Source organism: Elaeis guineensis, chromosome 5, assembly GCF_000442705.2.
Source record: "Elaeis guineensis isolate ETL-2024a chromosome 5, EG11, whole genome shotgun sequence".
Classification (NCBI taxonomy): domain Eukaryota; kingdom Viridiplantae; phylum Streptophyta; class Magnoliopsida; order Arecales; family Arecaceae; genus Elaeis; species Elaeis guineensis.
The window spans coordinates 129,073,309-129,093,712 of NC_025997.2; the positions used below are offsets into that span (position 1 = coordinate 129,073,309).

At 37.7% G+C, this 20,404-nt stretch overlaps 3 protein-coding genes across 4 annotated transcripts; 1 reads left to right on the plus strand and 2 right to left on the minus strand.

Moving 5' to 3' along the window:
* Positions 1 to 617: 617 nt before the first annotated feature.
* Positions 618 to 2,460, minus strand: LOC105045730 (uncharacterized). The gene is made up of 2 exons (XM_010924099.2): positions 2,303 to 2,460; positions 618 to 1,680 (listed from the first exon to the last, which is right to left on the minus strand). Exons 1-2 carry the CDS (start codon positions 2,375 to 2,377, stop codon positions 799 to 801), a joined length of 957 nt encoding a protein of 318 aa, XP_010922401.1. The 5' UTR covers positions 2,378 to 2,460; the 3' UTR covers positions 618 to 798.
* A 6,421-nt stretch (positions 2,461 to 8,881) lies between these two features.
* LOC105045728 (aquaporin TIP1-3) lies at positions 8,882 to 9,918 on the plus strand. The gene is made up of 3 exons (XM_010924098.2): positions 8,882 to 9,014; positions 9,132 to 9,382; positions 9,484 to 9,918. Exons 1-3 carry the CDS (start codon positions 8,882 to 8,884, stop codon positions 9,856 to 9,858), a joined length of 759 nt encoding a protein of 252 aa, XP_010922400.1. The 3' UTR covers positions 9,859 to 9,918.
* Positions 9,919 to 11,938: 2,020 nt separating this feature from the next.
* On the minus strand, positions 11,939 to 19,454 carry LOC105045727 (uncharacterized). 2 transcript variants are annotated; one of them, XM_010924097.4, is made up of 9 exons: positions 19,217 to 19,454; positions 19,047 to 19,132; positions 18,915 to 18,962; positions 18,740 to 18,828; positions 18,210 to 18,263; positions 17,681 to 17,748; positions 12,583 to 12,632; positions 12,392 to 12,489; positions 11,939 to 12,314 (listed from the first exon to the last, which is right to left on the minus strand). In XM_010924097.4, exons 1-9 carry the CDS (start codon positions 19,423 to 19,425, stop codon positions 12,210 to 12,212), a joined length of 807 nt encoding a protein of 268 aa, XP_010922399.4. In that variant the 5' UTR covers positions 19,426 to 19,454; the 3' UTR covers positions 11,939 to 12,209. The 2 variants fall into 2 exon arrangements, with proteins under 2 accessions (XP_010922399.4, XP_073114645.1); XM_073258544.1 differs by lacking the exons at positions 11,939 to 12,314; positions 12,392 to 12,489; positions 12,583 to 12,632; positions 17,681 to 17,748 and adding an exon at positions 12,639 to 14,575.
* Positions 19,455 to 20,404: the final 950 nt, after the last annotated feature.

The window sequence follows — 20,404 nt, forward strand, 5'->3', positions numbered from 1 at the left end:
CCAAGAACTTCGGCCGAGGGTATTTTATACCCAACATCTATGATCATATGACATCTTATAATTAAATTATAATTTTCTACACATATGATGTCATAATTTTTCTTTCAAAAATCATAAAGAGAGAAATATATTTTTATCGTTAAAAATTTCATAAATTTTTAATGATGAAAATACCCCTCTCTTTCTTATGACATCTTCATAATTTAAACATAAAATATCATTATTTTTTTTTTAAAAAAAATATTTTTATTATTTAAAATTTTAAATAAAAATGTAGAACTGTAAATATTAAATATATATTAGAAAGTGATAATTATGTATTTAAATATGATTGGATGGTGCATTTCATATTAATTTTATTGTACAGCATGTAATGCACAAAGACTTTCTTTTAGAACTAGGATAATGGAACATGGCCCTCAGCCTGTTGACTTGCACAGGTCCACTTCAACATTTGCAAGATTGTTTAGCGTGCAGCATCCCAACCCTACTATAAATAAATAACAAACTACAAAATTTGCGCCGTGTGTGGCGTGTCTGGTTGCGCCTAATTTTAGTTCTATTAAATAAATTTTGACTGCTGGTTATCAAATCTTAATCAGGAAATAGAGAAAGCATTAGAATAAGTAATCCATCATTATATATATAATACTTAAAATCAAAATCTAAAGGCATTGCGCCGGTCTAAGCATAGTCTCTGAATTTTAGACTTAAACATAACAACATTTCATACTCCAGATGCTTTCCTCTGGTCTAGAAGGCTGGCTCTGCATAAATTTAGTAAATACAACATGGCTTCTACTGAGACCCCAGTTTCTTAGTCAAGCTTTCGTAGCTGCTGGCATGAGATGTTAACATTGCCTGCTTCAAACACGAATCTGCTGCACCCAAAGAACTGGAGTCGGATGTAGCATCCATTTCGGATCCAATTTGGGATATCTTGTAGAGCGACGCATCTGGAGAGCTGTTAACAGCGTAATCTGGATCCAGAACTGGGAATTGGTTCGGAATTTCGGTGTTGCTTCCCTGGGCCGCAACTGGGGGGATCTGAATCGGCTTGAGTGGCGGAGGATTGCGCCACTGTGGGAGAGGCCCGGCCACAAGAAGAGTCTGAAGCAGCGGACCTGCTTCCATCACGGTTTGCACCAGCCTCCCTTTCTCTGGCAGAGTTCTCTTGGAGACAAGCCTATCAATTACCACAGAAGCCCTGTCAAATTTAGCGAGGTTTGAAGAGATCCCCGTTGAGTTATTATGTTCTAAGAGGATTGGCTGCTGTTGGAGTTGTGTGTTGCTTGGGTGGAGCATGTTTAAATTTGACATGTCTGGAGAGGACTCCGCATCAGCGAAAGGGACCACATGAGAGTATTGATTAGAGGGATTGGATGGGCAATCAGGTTTCTTCATGTTGGGAGTGGCTCCCATGGGCTTGATCTCTTGACTTTGAGGCTGGGGATGGGAAACAGGGGAACAAAGATCCACTGGACTGCCAAGTATGGTCTTGTTCAGAAGACTCTGAAGCTGTCTCCTGGCTTCATCCCTTTCTTGCCTGGTTATGTTGAGGAGGTGGACTAACTTGCTCATGCTTTCTTGGTTCATCCTAATCTCCTCCTGGGCGTTGGTTCGAAATGATTCCAGTTCCAAAGTGGTCAAAAGAAGCCTAGCCTTCAATTCCTCGACACCCTGTTGGAAAAAATACAATATCAATTAGAAGACAGGAGGAATAAACTCTACAACTACCACAAAAACAGCGTCCAATTCTTGCTTCAGACTATTGATTCCAACCGACACAGCTTTAATTGATAGAAATGCAAGGGCTCAAAACTAAAATCAGTTACATCACAAACAGTTACAGATTAACCCATAATTTCAGTGCACAAGGACTGTTCTATTTTAATCTCTTCCAGTGGTGGTGTTTCAAAACATTCCAGTATTATGAACAAATCTTTCTCAATCGTTAACTTAGTCACTCTCCTTGGTTCCAAGAATGATTTAACCAGCAAAACTAACGCTTTCCTCAGAAAAAACTAGCGAGATTAATGCATGTAATCCCAAAATACCAACAAAATAGAGCTCAGTCAGTATCATAACGCAGATCTTTTACAAGCATGTCTATAACCTCTTCTTGGCAAATTAAAGTTTTGAACACTATACTAAAATATCTCAAGTTTTTCCTTTCCTCTTTTTTCCCGAGGCAGAGGAAAAGATAATGCAGAATATAAGGCTCTTTCTTCCATTGGTATCAAAATATCAGTGTGTGTGTGTGTGTGGGAGAGAGGGAGAGGAGAGAGAGAGAGAGAGGCACCTCTTGTCGACCCCAAACAGAGAGCGTTCCCTCCATTATTGTCTTCCCAGCCAAAGCCCAAGGGCTGGCACCCATTTTCCACACGGTATAACCAACCCGTTGGCTCTTCTTATAAAGGTCTTTCGCTCCACAAACTTCCAAATATCCGACCCACGTCGTAGCACCAGAGTCTCAAGAAAATAAAGGGAAGCGTTTCCAATTTTCCCTCTCTTGTTTGAAGAAGGCAAAAAAAAAAAAAAAAAAGATGGAGAAAATTATGGCACGCAGAATTCTACATAAAAATTTGTCACGATATACGGCCTTCAAAAATTCCCATCCGGAAAACAAAACAAAACTCTATGAACCTCACCATCACTTGAGGGCCGTGTCCGTGGGGAAAAACAACACGTCTTTCTATTGTCTCCCCCTGTCCTCCTCAATCTAGCGGACTTACTTGTACAGTAGAAATGACCAGAAGGCAGACTTGTACTTTTGTAGGACTGTAGCTCCCCATGCCAAACTTTGTTCATAACGTCCTCGTCCCTGGGTTGGGGTAGCGTTATGTTTGGTTTACGGCTGCAAGTGGGTCATGTCAGGTCCATGTCCAGTTTGTTGCAGACCCAGCTTAGATTAGCTCGCATTCTAAAATTTAGCTTGAGATTTAACTTGTCAATTAATGGAAGCTCCTACTAATTTAAGACCCATGCTTGTTCTATTAATCTCTATGGAACTATTTGATTTGCAACTTTTAATTAATAAAAAAGGTTTACAAAAATATGAAATAAATAGGTATTACAAAACTAGCGATTTGAATTTTTTTTTTAATAAGACTTGTTTTGTTACAATTGATATGTCAGAAAATATGGAATAAATGTGAGAAAAAAACTCACAGGACATTCTCTAATTTAAATTGTATTAGGATTATATCTTGATTTGCCGGACTTATTGATTCAGATTGGATTCAGTTAAACCTTAAAGGTTTAAATAAAAATTTATTTCAAAATTATATTTAATAATATATCTTAATCATGATGCAAACTTTTTTACCCCAAAAAAAAAAAAGAATCATGATGTAAACGTTGCTGACTTTAAGCCGTAGAGCTGGGGGTTTCTTCTTGGGAGGTGGCACGTGTGTTCGGTGGAGGACACACGCGAGGTCCACTTCCTATTGGTAACGTGTCCTCGAGTGGGAACCAACGGTCAGAAAAGAGAGGCACGAAACGGACAAGAGAGAGTCCACGTGGCACGAGACCCGCATCCCAAGGCACATGGGAGGCCTGGCTGATGGACAACGATACCCTCTCTCCCAGCCTGGAAATTATTGCATGGACCAGGTCCAGGTGGACCGGAGCAAATCGCGGGGCATGTGCACGGCGACGAACGGGCAGTCGGGAATCTGTGACATACAATGGGTAACGTGGCCTGTCATCCACCGTGAGATTTGGTCAGTCCATTGGACCTGGTCGAACCAATAATTAGACCTCCCGTTGGGCGCGTGGGCTGAGAATGTACTACAAAATCTGGACGCTCTTCCGGCAGTGTAAGGGATCGTGGGACGTAAGGCAACGGATGGGCCCGTATTTGTTTACGTAGGTTTTTTTGGTCAAGGAAATGTTATAACTGTTTTGGCTAATAATTTTTTGAAAAAAATAAAAAAAGGTAAAGGTGCCGTTACTCCGTTATGCTGCTGGTGTAGCGCTCGCAGAGTGTTTGAATTGCATCCTGGTCCCACTGTTACATTGAATTGGTGACCAAAGCAGTGATGAGGAGAGACAAATGCAGCAAGTTTTGATTCTAAATGCTCATCCCACGTTCCAGGTCTCTTTCGGGATTCAGGATAGGAGCTAACCCAAGTAAGTTCTCTTGTGGATCTATATCTCATCTCGGATTAGAAAGATCTTCGATTTCAATCAATCCACGAAAGATGGATGTTTATCAGAACACATGCATATAATAGTCACGAAGATCGTCGGATACACTCTATCAAATTAGTTGTGGCTACTATCTGTCTTTAATCTTTATCGACGATTTTACCTCGATTTTGGACGATCTATTTTAGCTTGTCCATAGCCAACTAATTTCAAATCATCTAAGATCAACAATGTGTGCTCCACGATCTCCAAAATCTCGGCTTTGGACGATCTATTTTAACTCGTCCATAGCCGAGCTGAGCTCTTCACCGATAAAGAAGAATTCCTCTCCTAAATTGAAAAAATCCAAATAAAGAAGGATTCCTTCACGATTGAGACTCCCATAAAAAAAAATAACTTCTTCGAATCAATCCACATGCCAAATCCAAAAAGCTATCAAAATTTCGAGACATATACAACTCTAATTTCTCCCCTATAAATAAAGGGATATAGAGATTCTCGAAGTAAGTTCTTCACTTCCATTCTCTCTTTATCATTGTTTTTCATCTTCTGACTTAAAAGTCGAAAGATTTTCGTCGCAGAATACCTCGATGAAGATTTTTTATAGATATTCAGGTGGAACTTCAGCAATAATTTTATCTCGACCATTTTCATTTAGACAGTCTGACTTTAGGTGCAGAGATCAGGAGCAACAAGTCCTATAATATGTTACACTATATATAGGTTGGTGACCAAAATATCATTCAACTCATAAGGAATAGAATGATGACTGTCAATAGTAAAAACTCTATTGATTGCTATTGTTGCTATTCAACTAGCAACCTTGATCTTTTTGCGGTAAGTATGGGTTGCCTTAAATGAGAAACATGCTCTCTTCCAACTTAAAACGTCCTTGAGCAGAGGATTAGGCTCTTAACCTTTGGCCCCCTGATCTATACTTCACTGTAGGAAAAACTTATTTCCTTTTACATCCTTTTTATCCCATTTTCAGATATGATGCCTATCCTTTTCTTAATATATACAACTCTCTCTCTCTCTCAATCTGGCCCACTTACTGTCAAAATTAGTAATAAGTAATCCAAAATCAACATTCAAATTAATGGAGAAGATCTATATTATAAAAAGTTCTAAAAATAAAATAAAAAATCATATATTCATCAAATAGGTATCAAAGCTGATACTTTTAGTAGTATAATACTATTTTATTACAATCTCATTGTCAATGCGCGGTGAATTTAAAATTGTCCATGTTTTAAGATGCGTAGATCATGAATCTATAAGATGTATTTTCAATTTTGTGTGCCCCATCATATATTTTATATTATTAGTGTAATTAATATCATTTTATTTTTGTAATGACTTGATGCATAAGTTAAAGGTCCACAAAATATATGAAATTTGGTTTCTAGGTATTTTTTGTCTTTATATCATACTTAGTGTTTTAGATTTTAAATTTGGATGGCCTATCATGAAAGATAAATAAACTGGTTTTGTGCGCGCGCGCGCATGTGCGAATGCATGTTTAAAAATAAAATATTAAAATTTTAAAGCAAAACTAAAAGTACTTTGAAAAATAAAATTATCTATTAATGTTTAGATATTTTTTAAAATACTAATATCAAGAAAAATAGTGTTACAAAAAGAATCTTTGTAAGAACTATAAATATAGTTCTTTTGGACCTCCTAGTGCAAAATTGATTTCATGCCTCTAAATTAATGCCATGACTTTTTGTAATCATGCCAAAATCAAGTCATTTTGGAGATAATCTTGGAAAAATGCGGCAACTCTATTAAGCTAATATGCTATTAGAGCATTTTTCCTGAATAAAGTTTTACCTAAATTAACGTGAGAATTTGGTATAAAGGTTAGCATATATGTGGGCTCAATTTTGTCCTTGTAATGTATTATATGATATAAGATATACTAACCGAGATGTAGTATTTTATATATTATTTATTTAATCCTTTTTTTTTCTTTGAGAAGTATGATTAGAATGGGTCATCACCAAGTTTTGGCCTTGAATCTCTCCTAATAGCATGCCCTTGAAGGAGGGGTGCCAATCATCACAGCAAAGTCTCATGGAGCAAAGTGCCAAATTATCAATATCTATAGTGGATGAAGTGTCACTACATTGATTGAATTACTATTTTAAAATTTATATAAATCGTCTTACATGTAATAATAAATCTCATCCATAAAGCTTTTGCGGGTTCTTTTGCCATTTGCAATGGTTTTGAAAGGTACGAAACTAAATTTACCTCTGGCAGTTTTAGGTAGCCAATTTAGGACAAGCTTTAAGTATATTTATTATGACATTAACTGATAATTACTTAGAGAGAAAATACCAAAAACAATTACTTAGAAAAGGTTCCTACTGTATGTTTCTCAATAAGGCTCAAAATATGTACTGATTAAGTTGGAATAATATTAACCAACAACATTGGAAAAAGATTTAAAAAATAAGGGAAGAGATGAGCCATACATGTATTACAAATGCAACTCTAATACACATACACTTAAATGAAGATGTAATAGCTGTTGACAACGACTATATCATCTAAGCAGATTGTTCCCAGTAACCTAGTTATAGCAGCTGATATTGCTGCAAGGATTTCTCTATTGTTGTAATTTAATAGTATCTGAACAGCTCACTTCCTTGAAATTGTTATGTTGTAAGTGTTAGCAGATGCTATAGAAGATTTTTTTTTGCGAGTTTGGAAATAGTTGTATATATATGATCCAAGTGTGGCCAACAATTGTTTCCCAAGTCGGTTCTTTCCTCTTCCTTTAATACTTGAGCCTGAAAGAGGTTCCGAGTTCAAATCTTAGATATTGTCAAGAAAAAAAAAATTTATTGAATATGTGTTATAAGGGATATTTATTGAATACGGTTGTGCATTAACTTAAAAAAGTTAAGGTTTTTTGGTAGATTTAAAATGCAATCGTACTAACTAAAGTAAATAATTTGCTGACATCATCAATGGTAGACTAAGATAAAAGTAGGAAAGTAGAGTAAAAAGAAGCAATTAGAAAGAAAAGAGAAAACGGAGGGAAAGTTTTGAAGTCGACCAGGTAAAACGGGGTACAAGTTAATTAATAAAATTGTGATGGCCCAAGACTTGGACATTTTGCTGGTGGCGAGGCCGCGCTTCCAACGTTTCGGTCTTCCACGATCCACATGATTCTCGTAGACATTCTGCCGACACATGCTTGGCTAGCCGACGTTCATTACTTAAACTGTGACGGCCCAAGACTTGGAAATTTGACCTCGTAACCGCAATAGACGCACAATGACTTCCCCACGCCTCGACCTCATAACCATTTCACATTATCTTGCTGTTATCCACGGTGTGTCTAACAGTGGCTCATTCAGAATTCGGTGGAGGATAAACCTCTGCAGAATACCATCACTGGAGTCATTGATTCGATACATTCTTTCTCATAATAAATATCTCCCACGACGAATTTTGTTTCTTTCCTTTTTTCTTTTCCTGCAAGAGTGTCAAAACGCCGCAGATGTCTGGATTTCATTCCTTTTTAAATTTTTTTTTTTTTTTTCTGGGCCTCTAATTCAAAGATATAGGACTTTGCAATACGTTCAAGGATTAATTAATGCTACTTAGGTCAACAGCTAGTAGCTCGGCTTGTTCATACCTAACCCTTCATCCTTCTATTTTTAAGTGAGACATTTCAAATTAAGCACGGATCCTTTGCGGTGCATGGATGGCATAATAGAAATAGTCCACACCATATGCCGCACGTATTATTTGATAGCCATTCACATATGCTTTGCAAGTGCAGTTTAAGCGATCCTAACTATCTTAAGTTTCAATTTAAGTGAGTATTGTTTAACGAAAAGGTTCTAACTAAATATTATGTAAAAATTATTTGAAATATAAAAATAAAAAGATACTACGAAATTGAAGTAAAGCTAAATTGATGTTACGGTGCCTAGGGTTCAGACTGTATCTTTTTCATGAAAAAATGATTGATCTTCTTTTCAAACATCAACCATTGGATAGTACTTTGTATGGATCTCAAAGCACAGCGAGCATGCATTCATCTATAGAGCAGAGCTGACCGTAGGCCGGATCTCGGGCCTAAATTCCATTCATTGTTATCTAGACTTGAAGGAGGGTTTATGTAAAATTTGATATTTTCTGGATCTAAGCCCGGCTCATGATCAAATCTATTCATCCACCTGCATGAATCTCAAAGCTACCATTTCGTGATCCCATTGGTGGATTCGCGCGATGAAAGCTGAGTCCTCGGTGCAGAAGGTGCAACCCCACTCCAGTGCGAAGGCTGCTAACGCGACCTTCGATAGAACAGGTCCAGTAGCTTAGCCCATATAGTTGAGATTACGCCCGCATGCCACCTCGCTTCTCTCCTGTCCGAGGACCGATCTGGAATTAACTTTTTTCGACTGATCCGCCCAAATGGCCGATCAACCCTCTCGGCCCGAATCAACGACTCCACGTGTCGACCAGCCGACGAGCTTGAAACGGCCAGCCTTTTTCCGGTTCTGCAGCCGTTATTTTAGCTTTGCACCAACCAACTTTAACCACCACAGAAGAGCACAAAATAAACCAGCAAATGAACTAGCAGAGTTCTCCAAAACAAAAAAAACTGGCAGAGTTGTAACACGGGAAACAAAAGGAAGAGAAGAAATAAGAGCTCGACATTTCTGAGTTCCAGAAAAATTATTACTTGCAAAATTAGAGCAAAATGCCGCTGAATAGAATCGCCATCGGAGAGCCAGGCGAGGCGAGCCAACCCGACGCTCTCAAAGCCGCTGTCGCCGAGTTCTTCTCTATGCTCATCTTTGTCTTCGCCGGCGAAGGATCTGGAATGGCTTTCAGTTAATACTTCGTTCAATACTGATACAATATATACACATATATCCACAACTCTTCAACAACGTAGAATCTAATTCTATATATATATATATATATAATTCACCTCCAAATCTTGGCAGGCAAACTCACCGGCGATGGACCAGCGACACCCTCCGGTCTCGTAGCAGCAGCTCTCGCTCATGCCTTCGCTCTCATTGTTGCAGTCTCTGTCGGAGCCAACATCTCAGGAGGTCATGTAAACCCCGCCGTCACCTTCGGTGCATTCGTCGGTGGTAACGTAACTCTGCTCCGAGCTATACTGTATTGGATAGCGCAATTGCTCGGCTCCGTGGTGGCTTGCATTCTTCTCAAGTTCGCCACTGGTGGAATGGTAAGCTAGCTGATGGTCATCGTTTCTCATATACAGTTTCAATCAATTCAAGCTAAGCTGGAGCTTGGAGTTTTTGTTTTAAATGATATGTCCGTGTGTAGAAAACTGCAGCCTTTGCAGTGTCAGCAGATGTGACTCCAATGAACGCTTTTGTGCTCGAGATCGTCATGACCTTTGGGCTGGTGTACACTGTGTATGCCACCGCTGTGGATCCAAAAAAGGGTAATCTGGGAGTGATTGCACCCATAGCGATCGGATTCATCGTCGGTGCCAACATCTTGGCTGGCGGGGCCTTCGATGGGGCGTCGATGAACCCGGCGGTCTCGTTCGGCCCGGCGGTGGTCAGCTGGACGTGGGACCATCACTGGGTCTTCTGGCTGGGGCCGATGATCGGGGCAGCGCTTGCAGCCATTGTCTATGATATGTGCTTCATTTGTCGTGGCACCCATGAACAGCTTCCCACCACGGATTATTGAGAAGACATTTCCTTCCATTTCTTTGGTCTATTATCTTAAATTGCTTCTTCAAGTCTCTTGTCTTAAGCTGGAGCAACAAATAATATCATTTTAAGACGAAGGTAGTGATTTCTCTTTCATTTTATTTCTTTTACTTCAAGATCTTTTCAGGAGATGATGGAACAAGTTGGATTTTAAGTATTCTGTAAACTCTTCTTTTCTCTCTTTTTCATTTTTCCTTTTTTATATTGAAGCTAATGCAAATGAGACCAGCATGTTTCCAGTAATGGAATTTGAGACAAAATAGAATCAACAGAACGTTCGCAATATAGTCTAAGATAATACCTTGACACAAACATTTTGTTTATCAAGGTTATGGTTGGAAAAGACACTTCTTTTCCCTTTCTGCAAGGAAGGATAAAATGAGACAGATAATAGCACTTGTACTAGAATTCAAGATAATAGCTCGACAGAAATATATCGGCTATCAGGGAATGAGATGAAAAAGGACAGTTTCATTTCAGTTCTGCAAGTTCGTGCATCAGAAAGCTTCTACCCTGAACGACGAATTTTACATAAAATCAGTAAATAAAGTAAATAACATTCCACAAAAATGGATATCGGATCTGTGATGGGTAAAACAGATATCCCATGTGTATCTCCAGACAATCCTTTGCGACCCACTGTTGGAAAGATACAGAACCCACCATTTCAATGTTGTCTGGGACATCTTATTTAAAATTTTGACAACTTTGACAACTGATGTACGTATTGATAGATGATATCAACATAGACTGGAATAATTGTCAACTAAATGTAAAAAAAAAATCTCATAAATTAGCAATCCTTGTAATTCACCACCCACACATAGGATGCAATCTACCTTTAACTACCTGCACTCTGAGTTTTGTGCTGTCTATCCCTAAGATAACAACTTTGAGAAAGATCCCTCTAACTTCATGAACTGATGGTCTCATGCACAACCAAGTGCATATTCAAGTCAATATACACAAATATTGTCAACTTGCTAATCAAATTCCTTCATATCTATAGCAGGGATGCTCTGACTGAAAAGATTCACTGCCAACTCAAGCAAATAATGCATGGTGCTCCTCCCAATCTAAAACAAGATGTCAACAGAAAAAGCATATCAATGAACTCATTAAAATGCGATCTCACTATGGTTTTAACTCCTAGGTTAATAATAAAAAAAGCCTTCTCTCTCGATTAAAGTAACTTGCTTTTAGTAGGCACCCCTAGACACCTCTTTTTTTCTCCCTCGATCCAATAATTTCCTCCTTGATGGACCTATCCCAAATCCAAACCCAGCCAATTATCTTCACCTAAGCCCCTTCTATGAGTAATCAATGACCGTACCAAGTTGTATAGGCAACCCAACTCATGAGCCCTACCTAATCCCAGTCTAAAGCTCAATTAGACCTAGCATGACCCAGCTCATATTAGTGAGGACTTCAAAGTTTAATTGGCTATCCCATATACCCCTTCTCGTATTCCTAAATCACCTCCCATAAGCCCCAAGCCCATACTGGCTCTATGAAACCTTCAAAGAAAAAAAAATCGAGCAGATACTAATGCTCTAATCTTTAGTGGCCAATCAACCTAAATTCTGACCTGAATCCTTACATCACATGAATAATGTATGTTTGTTTCTTTCACTTCAAGCATATGTTCCACCACCTTGAAAATTTTAACCCCTGCAAGCACTGTCAAACTTGATCCATTACTTAAACTTATAACAGTTGCAGAAACACCAGAAGAATGAAGGAGAATATCTGGCTATCAGTTCTTACTAACAACAATTTAACTAGATGTCAGTAGAAAATAATAATTACTTGATATACTTTCCCCAATAAAATTATAAAATAACTCGATATCCTTCTCCCCTATCATATTATAAAATATCATATTGGTGCATTTTTTCAGGAAAAGGAAAAGTATCCTATTTATGAACTTTTAATCATTTTAGACATAAGAAAGAAATGAGGGGAAAAGAAGCATGGGTTCCATTCTGCAAATTTCCACTCTGAACAAGTCAATAGACTGAAGAAAAAAAAAATCTAGGAACAAACATAGCATCAGGTTATAAAGTAAATAATGAAATCTATATATGGATAAACAAGTTACAATTGAATGGAAGTGTGTAGCACTACCATGGCGAGTAAAATATGCATAAAACCTAATCTCTAGATAGTCTTTTGCTTCACAACAAGCATAGAACAGTAAAAATGTAAAGCCTACAATTTCCATCTAGTGTAAAATTATTTCAAGTCCAAAGATCTCTCCAACTCGGGCATGTTGGTAAAGATGTAGACAACTGACCAATGTATCCAAAGGGCTTCCTTTTCAGTCCTTCAAAGTCTCTTCTTCCTTTGATGCTTCCCTAGCTTTGACTGCCGCTGCTTAAATAAATGCAAATATAGCTTCAACCATAATACTGGATAACACACCAGCACAGCCTGGCACATACAGGAAGCAAATGTCAAAACCTCCATAAATAGAATTGATGTATACAGATTGGCAAGAACTCCAATACCAAAATAAACGAGTAATAGCTGATTGTGAGCCTGTCAAAGAAGTTTGCATAAAGGTCTCTCTCCTTTATAAATGGAAGTGCTTGGTACATAAGCCACACTGCATGGAAGTATTATATTAGAGGAAAGATCAGCTTCTCTGGTTTTAGAAGATGATAAATATGTGCCAATGGGTGGTGTTTCTTGTGCTTACTTTCTCCAGGAGCTACACCAATGGGGTACAAAAGTATAAAAGCAGTGTACCTGAAGTAAAAATAACCTTTGTGATCAGTATTTATCATAAGTGTTTATGGGCATATAGTTGTCCAATGTAAGCAGGCATTTATGCATCTGAATGTAAAGTTGCACAAGGCAGCTAAAGCCAAAAACTGCAACTATAACTTGTCTCTGTGATTCAGAAGTCGGTATCCATGTCCAGTAACTTGTATTGGGGTAAAGACACAAGGAACTCACCTCCATAAACATAACATACAATGATAAATAAGTGAAGAAGCTGCATAAAATCTACTAACCCTACAAAAGTTTGTACAAAAAGCAAAGGCCACAAAGCAGATGCCAATCTCAACTCAGAAATACACCAATGACCAAAAGAATGGCCTGCCACACATGCGTAGAGTATGACTTTTCATAAAAACACTTTCGCTAATTCTCCATGCTCAATGAATGAGAGAGCAATCATTTTATATTTCAACAAATACTGCAGCAATTTTCTTGAAAAGAACTCTTACATGTTATTAAAAAATATCCTGAAACTTATCTCGCATAGCAGGGGCAGAGGCCTCAATAATGCAGGAAAATACAACCACACATAAAATCAGTATTCAGTAACAGAGATAAATCAGAAGGAACTCGTAGATTGGGGAGGATGTCAAGCTTGTCTTCTCTGCTCGTCACCCAGTCCATTGGTTTGTTGGCTTCATGGTAGGCATGGCTAAGTTAGAAGAAATTGAGGAAATCTTTTTTTTTTTTTTTGGTACAATAGAGCACTCATACATTATGAGTACGAATACAGTCAAAAAAATCAAAAAGAAGCACATCCCAAAATGCTAACGGAGCATCTCGATGAACTCCGTGCAAACAACATCATCAGTGTGCTCCACCATTAAGGAGGCCATCCAATTAGCTGCACCATTGGCCTCCCTGTAAACATGTCTGAAGTCGACCAAGGAGCATTCCTGCAACAGATGATAGGCATCCCTAAATAACGGGTGAGTTGTCCTGGTCCTTTGCTCCTTTCGCAGCCAATCAATCACCATCGCTGAGTCCCCCTCGACCACCAACCTTTCTGCTTGTAGCCGCATCTTCGCAAAAGATATACCAGCCCATGCCGCTCTCAACTCTACTGCAAGGATGGTACTGTCCTAGAGGTGACACCCACCAGCAACGATCGGTCTGGAATCGGGGCCTCAGATGACAAAAGCAGCACCCCCTCTGAAGTTTCTGATACTGCCATCAAAATTGACCTTAAGAAAACTCAGAGATGGGGGCTCCCGAGTAATAAAAGCCACATGAGTCACTGCCTGAGCAGCAGGGGAGTCCCAGGTGTCTCAAATAATCGAGGTCAAATCAGATAACATCATAGTCACAGTCTCCCGAGCCTGCACCAAGGTCCTCTCTAGGGTGAATTGCGCCGACTACCAAGCTGCCTCAAAGATACCCCTATTCCTGACAAGCCAAATATGGTAGGCAATGCATGCCGCTCTAATCCCCAAACTCCTGGAGGAATCAGTCTGCAAGGTCTGTCGAAGACCGTCCAGAAAACACTGGGTTGGCTCCATGGAGACACTCACCATGTAAGAAAGCCCCACCAAACTCCAAACCTATCGGGCCTTGAGGCACAGAAATAAAACATAATCTAGTGACTCCTCCTCAGCGCATCTGCTCGGATAGAGCAAGGGAATGTCCATACCCCTAGCATGCAGAATCGTCCTGGTCGGGAGGCGACGCCAAGCCACCTTCCAGAGAAAGAGCTGAATCCTCGGGTGGACGCAAAGTCTCCAGATCCATGTGGCATTTATCATCCTACACGCCTCTCCTCGAAGCACGTTGTACAGGTCTCTCGTCACGGCCCTCGAAGTACAGGTCGAGCTCCAAACTCTGACATCCAAACCGCCAAAGATAGGGACAGCAGTTGCCAGAACTCTCTTAGCCAGTGCCAGACCAAAAAATTGGGGAACCACCTCTAACTGAGGAAATCCTTTAAAAACTTAAATCAGATTCTTTTTTTCAAGCAAGAAAATATTCAATGAAAACATTATGAAAAATAGAAAAGCTTGATTTCAAAAGGATCTTTCCAAAAACCTGAACAAGGAGATAACAAAGAGGAAGGTAATGGAATAAGGTAGAAATCATAAAGCAAAAAAAAAAAAAGGAAAAATTAGTTTGCATTGCCTTATCACTGTTACAACAGAGTTTCAACCTCCATCCTACATATCTCTACAACCCTTTATGATCCAAGTGCATCTAACAGAAGACCCTTCCATCTGACAAACCAAAAAACCATGTTCACCATTGAGCACAGCAGCTGTTTATAACATACAAGTCAACATGATCATGAATTTTGCAAGGTTATTATCATGGAACTCCACATGTCAGAGATGGCTTACCAGTGGTCAGTGCAACACTCTTATAACCTCAAGCTCGAGGCAAATCCTCCCAATTTCTTTAACTTAACTCACTAAAGCAACAAGGGGAAGATGTGATGTTCTCATCAAAATCCATTAATGGATCCTAACACAATACCAAATCCACTTGCATCCTCTTGGCCAACACTGCAATCTTGTGCATATATTTAACAAACTACAAGGCATTCAGTCATCCATTCCACTTCTTCGACTTTCTTTAAAATGAGTGGCACTGATCCACTTGAAACTGACTCTGTCGCAGAAAAAATATCAACTATAGATATAAACTCATGATCCACCTTTAAGAAGTAATCCACAAGTAGATTAGGGAAGCTTTATTTTATACCTCACTTTCCACAAATGAGATTCCCACATCGAAATTGACAGTAAGCAAGCAGAAAATTTCTACCTTTGACCTTTTCAAACAGCAAATATTTGCTTCTTTAAGGCTTGCTGCAGTTTTCCTGCCTCCCACACAAATGCCCTAACCTTAAATGGCAAATGATCTAATTTTACTTGTTTGTGTCCTTCCATTGGATAGAAATTGTGATTTATTTTGGATGAAAGCATTTGTTCTACAACTTCCACACTATCTGATCTCTGCAATTACCATTACACTTCGGGCCTATTTGGATGGTTGGACCCAAAATCCCATAGGATTCGTGGGTTAGGCCAGTACAATCATAAAAAAACATTGAATTGGAGACCGGGCTAAGTCGATGTCTACAACCATCCAAGACTATCTTTTATATGGACTGGTCCAAATCCTATAGGGAGAAAAAAAAGAGCTCAACAGTCATTTTTTTCTCCCTACAAAATTCGGGGTAGCTCACTCCAAAGGCCCCTGGTTATTAGGAATATAAGCCTAGCCCGGACTTCTTTTTTTAAATTAAACTAGTCCAAACCCATGAATCCCATGGGATTTTGGGCTTGGACATCCAAACAAACCCTTAGTGTCTCTTAGATATTCTGACAGGAGTATGCTGAAAATCCTATAGGAATCGGGCTTGTTGGTCCATTTAGCTTGCATTTTCTATGAGTTTGTCCAAACCTAACCTAGATTCTAGCCTTTGGGCTACATGAAGAAAAAAGGACCTACCAAGGAGGTCTTTTTTTTCTTCCCATCGGATTTGGGCTGGATGATATTTGGTTAATATAGGACCATGCTTAAATGGATGGTCCAATCCACGAATCCTACAAGATTTTCAGCCCAATCTTGTAGGAATATCCAAACAGGCCCTTAGTTGATCAACTGCCCTGCATACTATTCAATTTCTTGAATTCACAGCAGTTCTACAATAAAAAAAAGAATCAAAAGGGATCTCTGGCTATACTTTGCAAAATCAACCGGTGACTTTCTTGGTGAAAGGCTTCATTTTTCTTTGCAGAAACATAAAATCTTGATTCTATGTATCAAATGGATGAGCATAAACACATCTCATATCACATGATTTCTCCACATCACATACAGTACTTGACATCAGTCTAGCTATTTCCCAGAAGTAAAACCAATCATTATTTTGATATTGTCCAATGGGGCAGCATTAACTCTCTTTTTTTTTCATTGCTCATGATATCGCAAAAGTAGTTTAAGATACCAATCATCGACCAACAAATTCCCTTGTTGGTCTAGTGACATACAACACCAGGCACCAGCACAGAAACAACATGAATCAAGCAAGCACCTGTGAAGTGAAAAATCTGATCTTCAAAATGTATGATCAGATGTTATGCAGGAAATCGAGGACTTTAATTACCAGTACAAGAGCTGTATACTTGAAGTTGCTCTTTGTAATTACATCTAAGTTGATTACATAGATGCTGATTGTTGATGATAGAACATATGTAGGAAATAATGCTGGAATTTCTAGGCTAGATTAACAATCTAAATAGTTAACAGTACAGATTTATGAGACATACTAAGGATAAGGCCTACTCGTCTGGAGCAAGGTTTAAGATCTCCGGTTAATACTGCTAGCCTAGTTAAAATAGGCCATAACTATTGAATTATAATTCAGTGCTATAATCTCATTACAAAATGATCCAAGGCATTGCAAAACAATGAGGTAAATAGTAACAATATTTTGAGTAATTTTGTTATTGTCGTATAACCATGGCTTAAAGGTGCCATAGAACATTATACTCTATATATTGACTGCTGTCAAGTCAAAAAAGATTTTTTATTATCATCTGACTTTAGTGTTATAGCAAAAATCAAAAGCTATTATAACAGCATATGATGCCTTATAACAGTCGCATAAAAGCAATATAAAAACTATGAATATATATATATATATTGTATATAACAAATATTGTCGTAGTTTATAAATACAATTTGATATTTAGCTCGCTAAATTAAAACCAGGATCAAACAACAGATATTATGGCTGCTATATGATGCAGTTTTATCACTCAGATGTTATTTATTCTTAGAATGAAACTGAAACTGAATGTCCCAAAGATGTTTGGATGTGCATTGCTTGGTCTACTTTGAATAACCACAAAGAACTTGTAAATATGTTATTGCAACAAACAACTGCCAATAAATGTAATGGATAATGCCAAACAATACTAAACTACAGACTGTATATAAGTGAGCAATAGGTGTACATGCAATACATATGTCGAAGAAAATGAAAATCTTAATCTGGTATCACCGTGTTGAACCTGAGGTAGGAGAGCCATGATGGGCTAGTTCCTATGCCAATCAAAGCATAATGGAAGTATCTTATTACCTGGATTCAAAACAAGAAAGTTGACATATTTAGGTGAAGGCATGATAGAAATACAAAATAGTGAAAAGCATCCATGCAAAAATGAAGAGGAACAAGATAAGCTTGATCACAAACCATTTAAGGTGGGACTCGAAAGTTGCGAAGGGTGGATCAATATTGTACCAAAAAAATAAATAGAAATTGAGGGAGAAAACACAGAGCCATGGTTATCCAAACAGAAAGCAAGCTTGAAATTATGAAAAAATTCTACATATGCATAAAATTTATTCCCTGACTGTATGATGCAAACTAGACCTCAATGGATATTCTCTTTTATGAAATCCATTTGCATGTCCCCAGGAATTTGCTTAACAAAGATTTTCATGTCAAACAAATGAATGCTTACCAAATTTAACTGAAAATAATCAGTCTACATAAAAGACCAAACTAGAAGATTAATACATTATAGCATTACAACACACCTCAGAGATGCTCCATGCCGTAAAGGTTATGAAAACTGATGGGAGATTCTGGACCTGCAAAATAAATATTTAACTGAAAGCTAGGTCTATGACATTGCATAACTAAGTAGCATATCAAATCCTAGATCAAAAATAGAAAAGGATCGTTGGAAAAAAGATAAATAGGCTGTTCTTTAGATGCTTATGTGCATATAGAGTCACAGATAACTAAACCCAGCAAAGATATCTACTAGAGCAGGATGGGTTCGGTAAATGCGATAGGAAAATTCTACCTTCCGTAGAATTGAAACGGTAATTTATATTGAAAAAAAAAAAAGAGAAAAAAGGAAAACATCAATTATGTTGAAGAAAAAAGAGAAAAAAGGAAAAGATCGTTCTTTTCTAATCAATGAGCTGTTTTGTAACTAACCAATACCTAGATAGAGGAATTCATTTCCTGGATAAAAATGCACAGAATTTCAGAACTACCAGAGAGAAAGACACAGTGTTTGGCTTCCTTCAGTAAAGAAAGCATCTATCCTAAAAATTACCTCCGGAATCTGGCGAACGATGGCCAGCAAGAAGTGAGTCCTCCCTCCCCATTGCATCAGAGCAAGCACTGCCCCACTGGAAACTAATCCTAATAGTCCCGAATAAGACCTAAAATAAATCAGAACAATAAAGAAACAGAACAACACATTCGTTTTGATATGAAAAGAAACTCACCAATGGCCGCGTGGATGACTTCCAAGAATGAAATTGTTTGCAGCAAACCTACGGAATACAAGATTGATTTCGATAAGGAGGAAAAAAAAAAGGAAAGGGAAATGAATTGTGAAAGATTTGGGAATCGCTCACAAATGAGATCTCCAGCAGAGGCGTATGCTCCATGGATAGACTTGGTGGCGAGGACGCTGCCCAGAACCCTGGAGAGAGCGAGTGCCCTGTATATAAAAATGGAGAACGGATTGAGAGAGAGAGAGAGAGAGGGAGAGAGAGAGAAAGGGAGGGAGGGAGATGGGGAGGACCATCCGAGGCACTGGAGGGAGTTGTAGGAGAGGAGATAGAGCTTGGAAAGTCGAGACATGTGCTGTGTTTGTGGCGGATAGGAGACCTCAGTTCCACCAAAAAGACTGGAGAGGAGACCTGAGCAGGGGAAGCAGAATGAAAAGTTCCAGAATCGGCGAGCGTTGTGCCGTTTTATATGGTGCAAGATTTTGGCGCATTTAGCCCGCATGATTACTCTTGGGATGACATAAACATGCAATATAGATTGCGTATTTTATGTAATGGGGGAAGTTTAGATACTTCCACTCGCATCCTCGTTTAATATCTTCATATAATTTGATAATTTAGTAAATATATTTTCTTCTCTTCCTCAAAAGGAACATGGAAAATTTAAAAAAAAAAGAATTGCATGATGCTGTAAAACAAAAATGATATAGGGTAGGCGTCACACACAGGAACATAGGGTAGGATTTTTATTTTGCCATTTTTTTTAATGTTAATTTTTAAAAATAAAAATAAAAATTATATTTTTATAAACAAAGTCATTAGTTCCATTCCCCTTCCAAAAAAAAAAAGTGACATTTTTTTTTATTTTCAAATATACTTTTTAACGATGCATACTAAATAACTAGATGATACATATCAAGCAAACTAATCATCAAATAAATTAATATATTTTTTTAAATAAATCAATATATAATTTTTAAAATATTAAATTCATCAATATACAGTACAGAATCATGTGATACATAATTAGCAAATTAGTCATCCAGTGATCTAATATATATTTTTAAATAAATTGATCCATAATTTTTGAAACAATATATTCATCAATATATACTATATGATTGAATAATTTATATTAATTGACTTTTTGATACATACTATAAGCTTCTTTGATATATATCCAACAGTGATCCAATACATATATTTAAGTAAAAAATATGATTTGAAAATTATATATCTATCTATTTGAAAGTATGTATTGGATCACTGCTAAATATATATATAAAAAATTTATAATATACATCAGAAAATCGATGAATATATCATCAGGCTATAGAGCATGTGTTCATAAATATAATATTTTAAAAATAATATATTAATTTATTTAGAGACATGTATTGATTGTTGGATGATTAATTTGCATGTATCATATAATTATGTATGATGTATTAATGAACATTGTGTTTTGTAAACCATGTTTC

Coding starts and splice junctions, on each gene's coding strand:
- LOC105045730 (XM_010924099.2), bottom strand. CDS start 2,377: ATGGGTGCCAGCCCTTGGGCTTTGGCTGGGAAGACAATAATGGAGGGA. Junction 1,681..2,302: donor CTGTTTGGGGTCGACAAGAG/GTGCCTCTCTCT, acceptor TTTTTCCAACAG/GGTGTCGAGGAATTGAAGGC.
- LOC105045727 (XM_073258544.1), bottom strand. CDS start 19,425: ATGCGGGCTAAATGCGCCAAAATCTTGCACCATATAAAACGGCACAAC. Junction 18,963..19,046: donor CTCTGCTGGAGATCTCATTT/GTGAGCGATTCC, acceptor TGTATTCCGTAG/GTTTGCTGCAAACAATTTCA. Junction 18,264..18,739: donor TCGTTCGCCAGATTCCGGAG/GTAATTTTTAGG, acceptor TTTATTTTGCAG/GTCCAGAATCTCCCATCAGT.
- LOC105045728 (XM_010924098.2), top strand. CDS start 8,882: ATGCCGCTGAATAGAATCGCCATCGGAGAGCCAGGCGAGGCGAGCCAA. Junction 9,015..9,131: donor AGGATCTGGAATGGCTTTCA/GTTAATACTTCG, acceptor AAATCTTGGCAG/GCAAACTCACCGGCGATGGA. Junction 9,383..9,483: donor AGTTCGCCACTGGTGGAATG/GTAAGCTAGCTG, acceptor GTCCGTGTGTAG/AAAACTGCAGCCTTTGCAGT.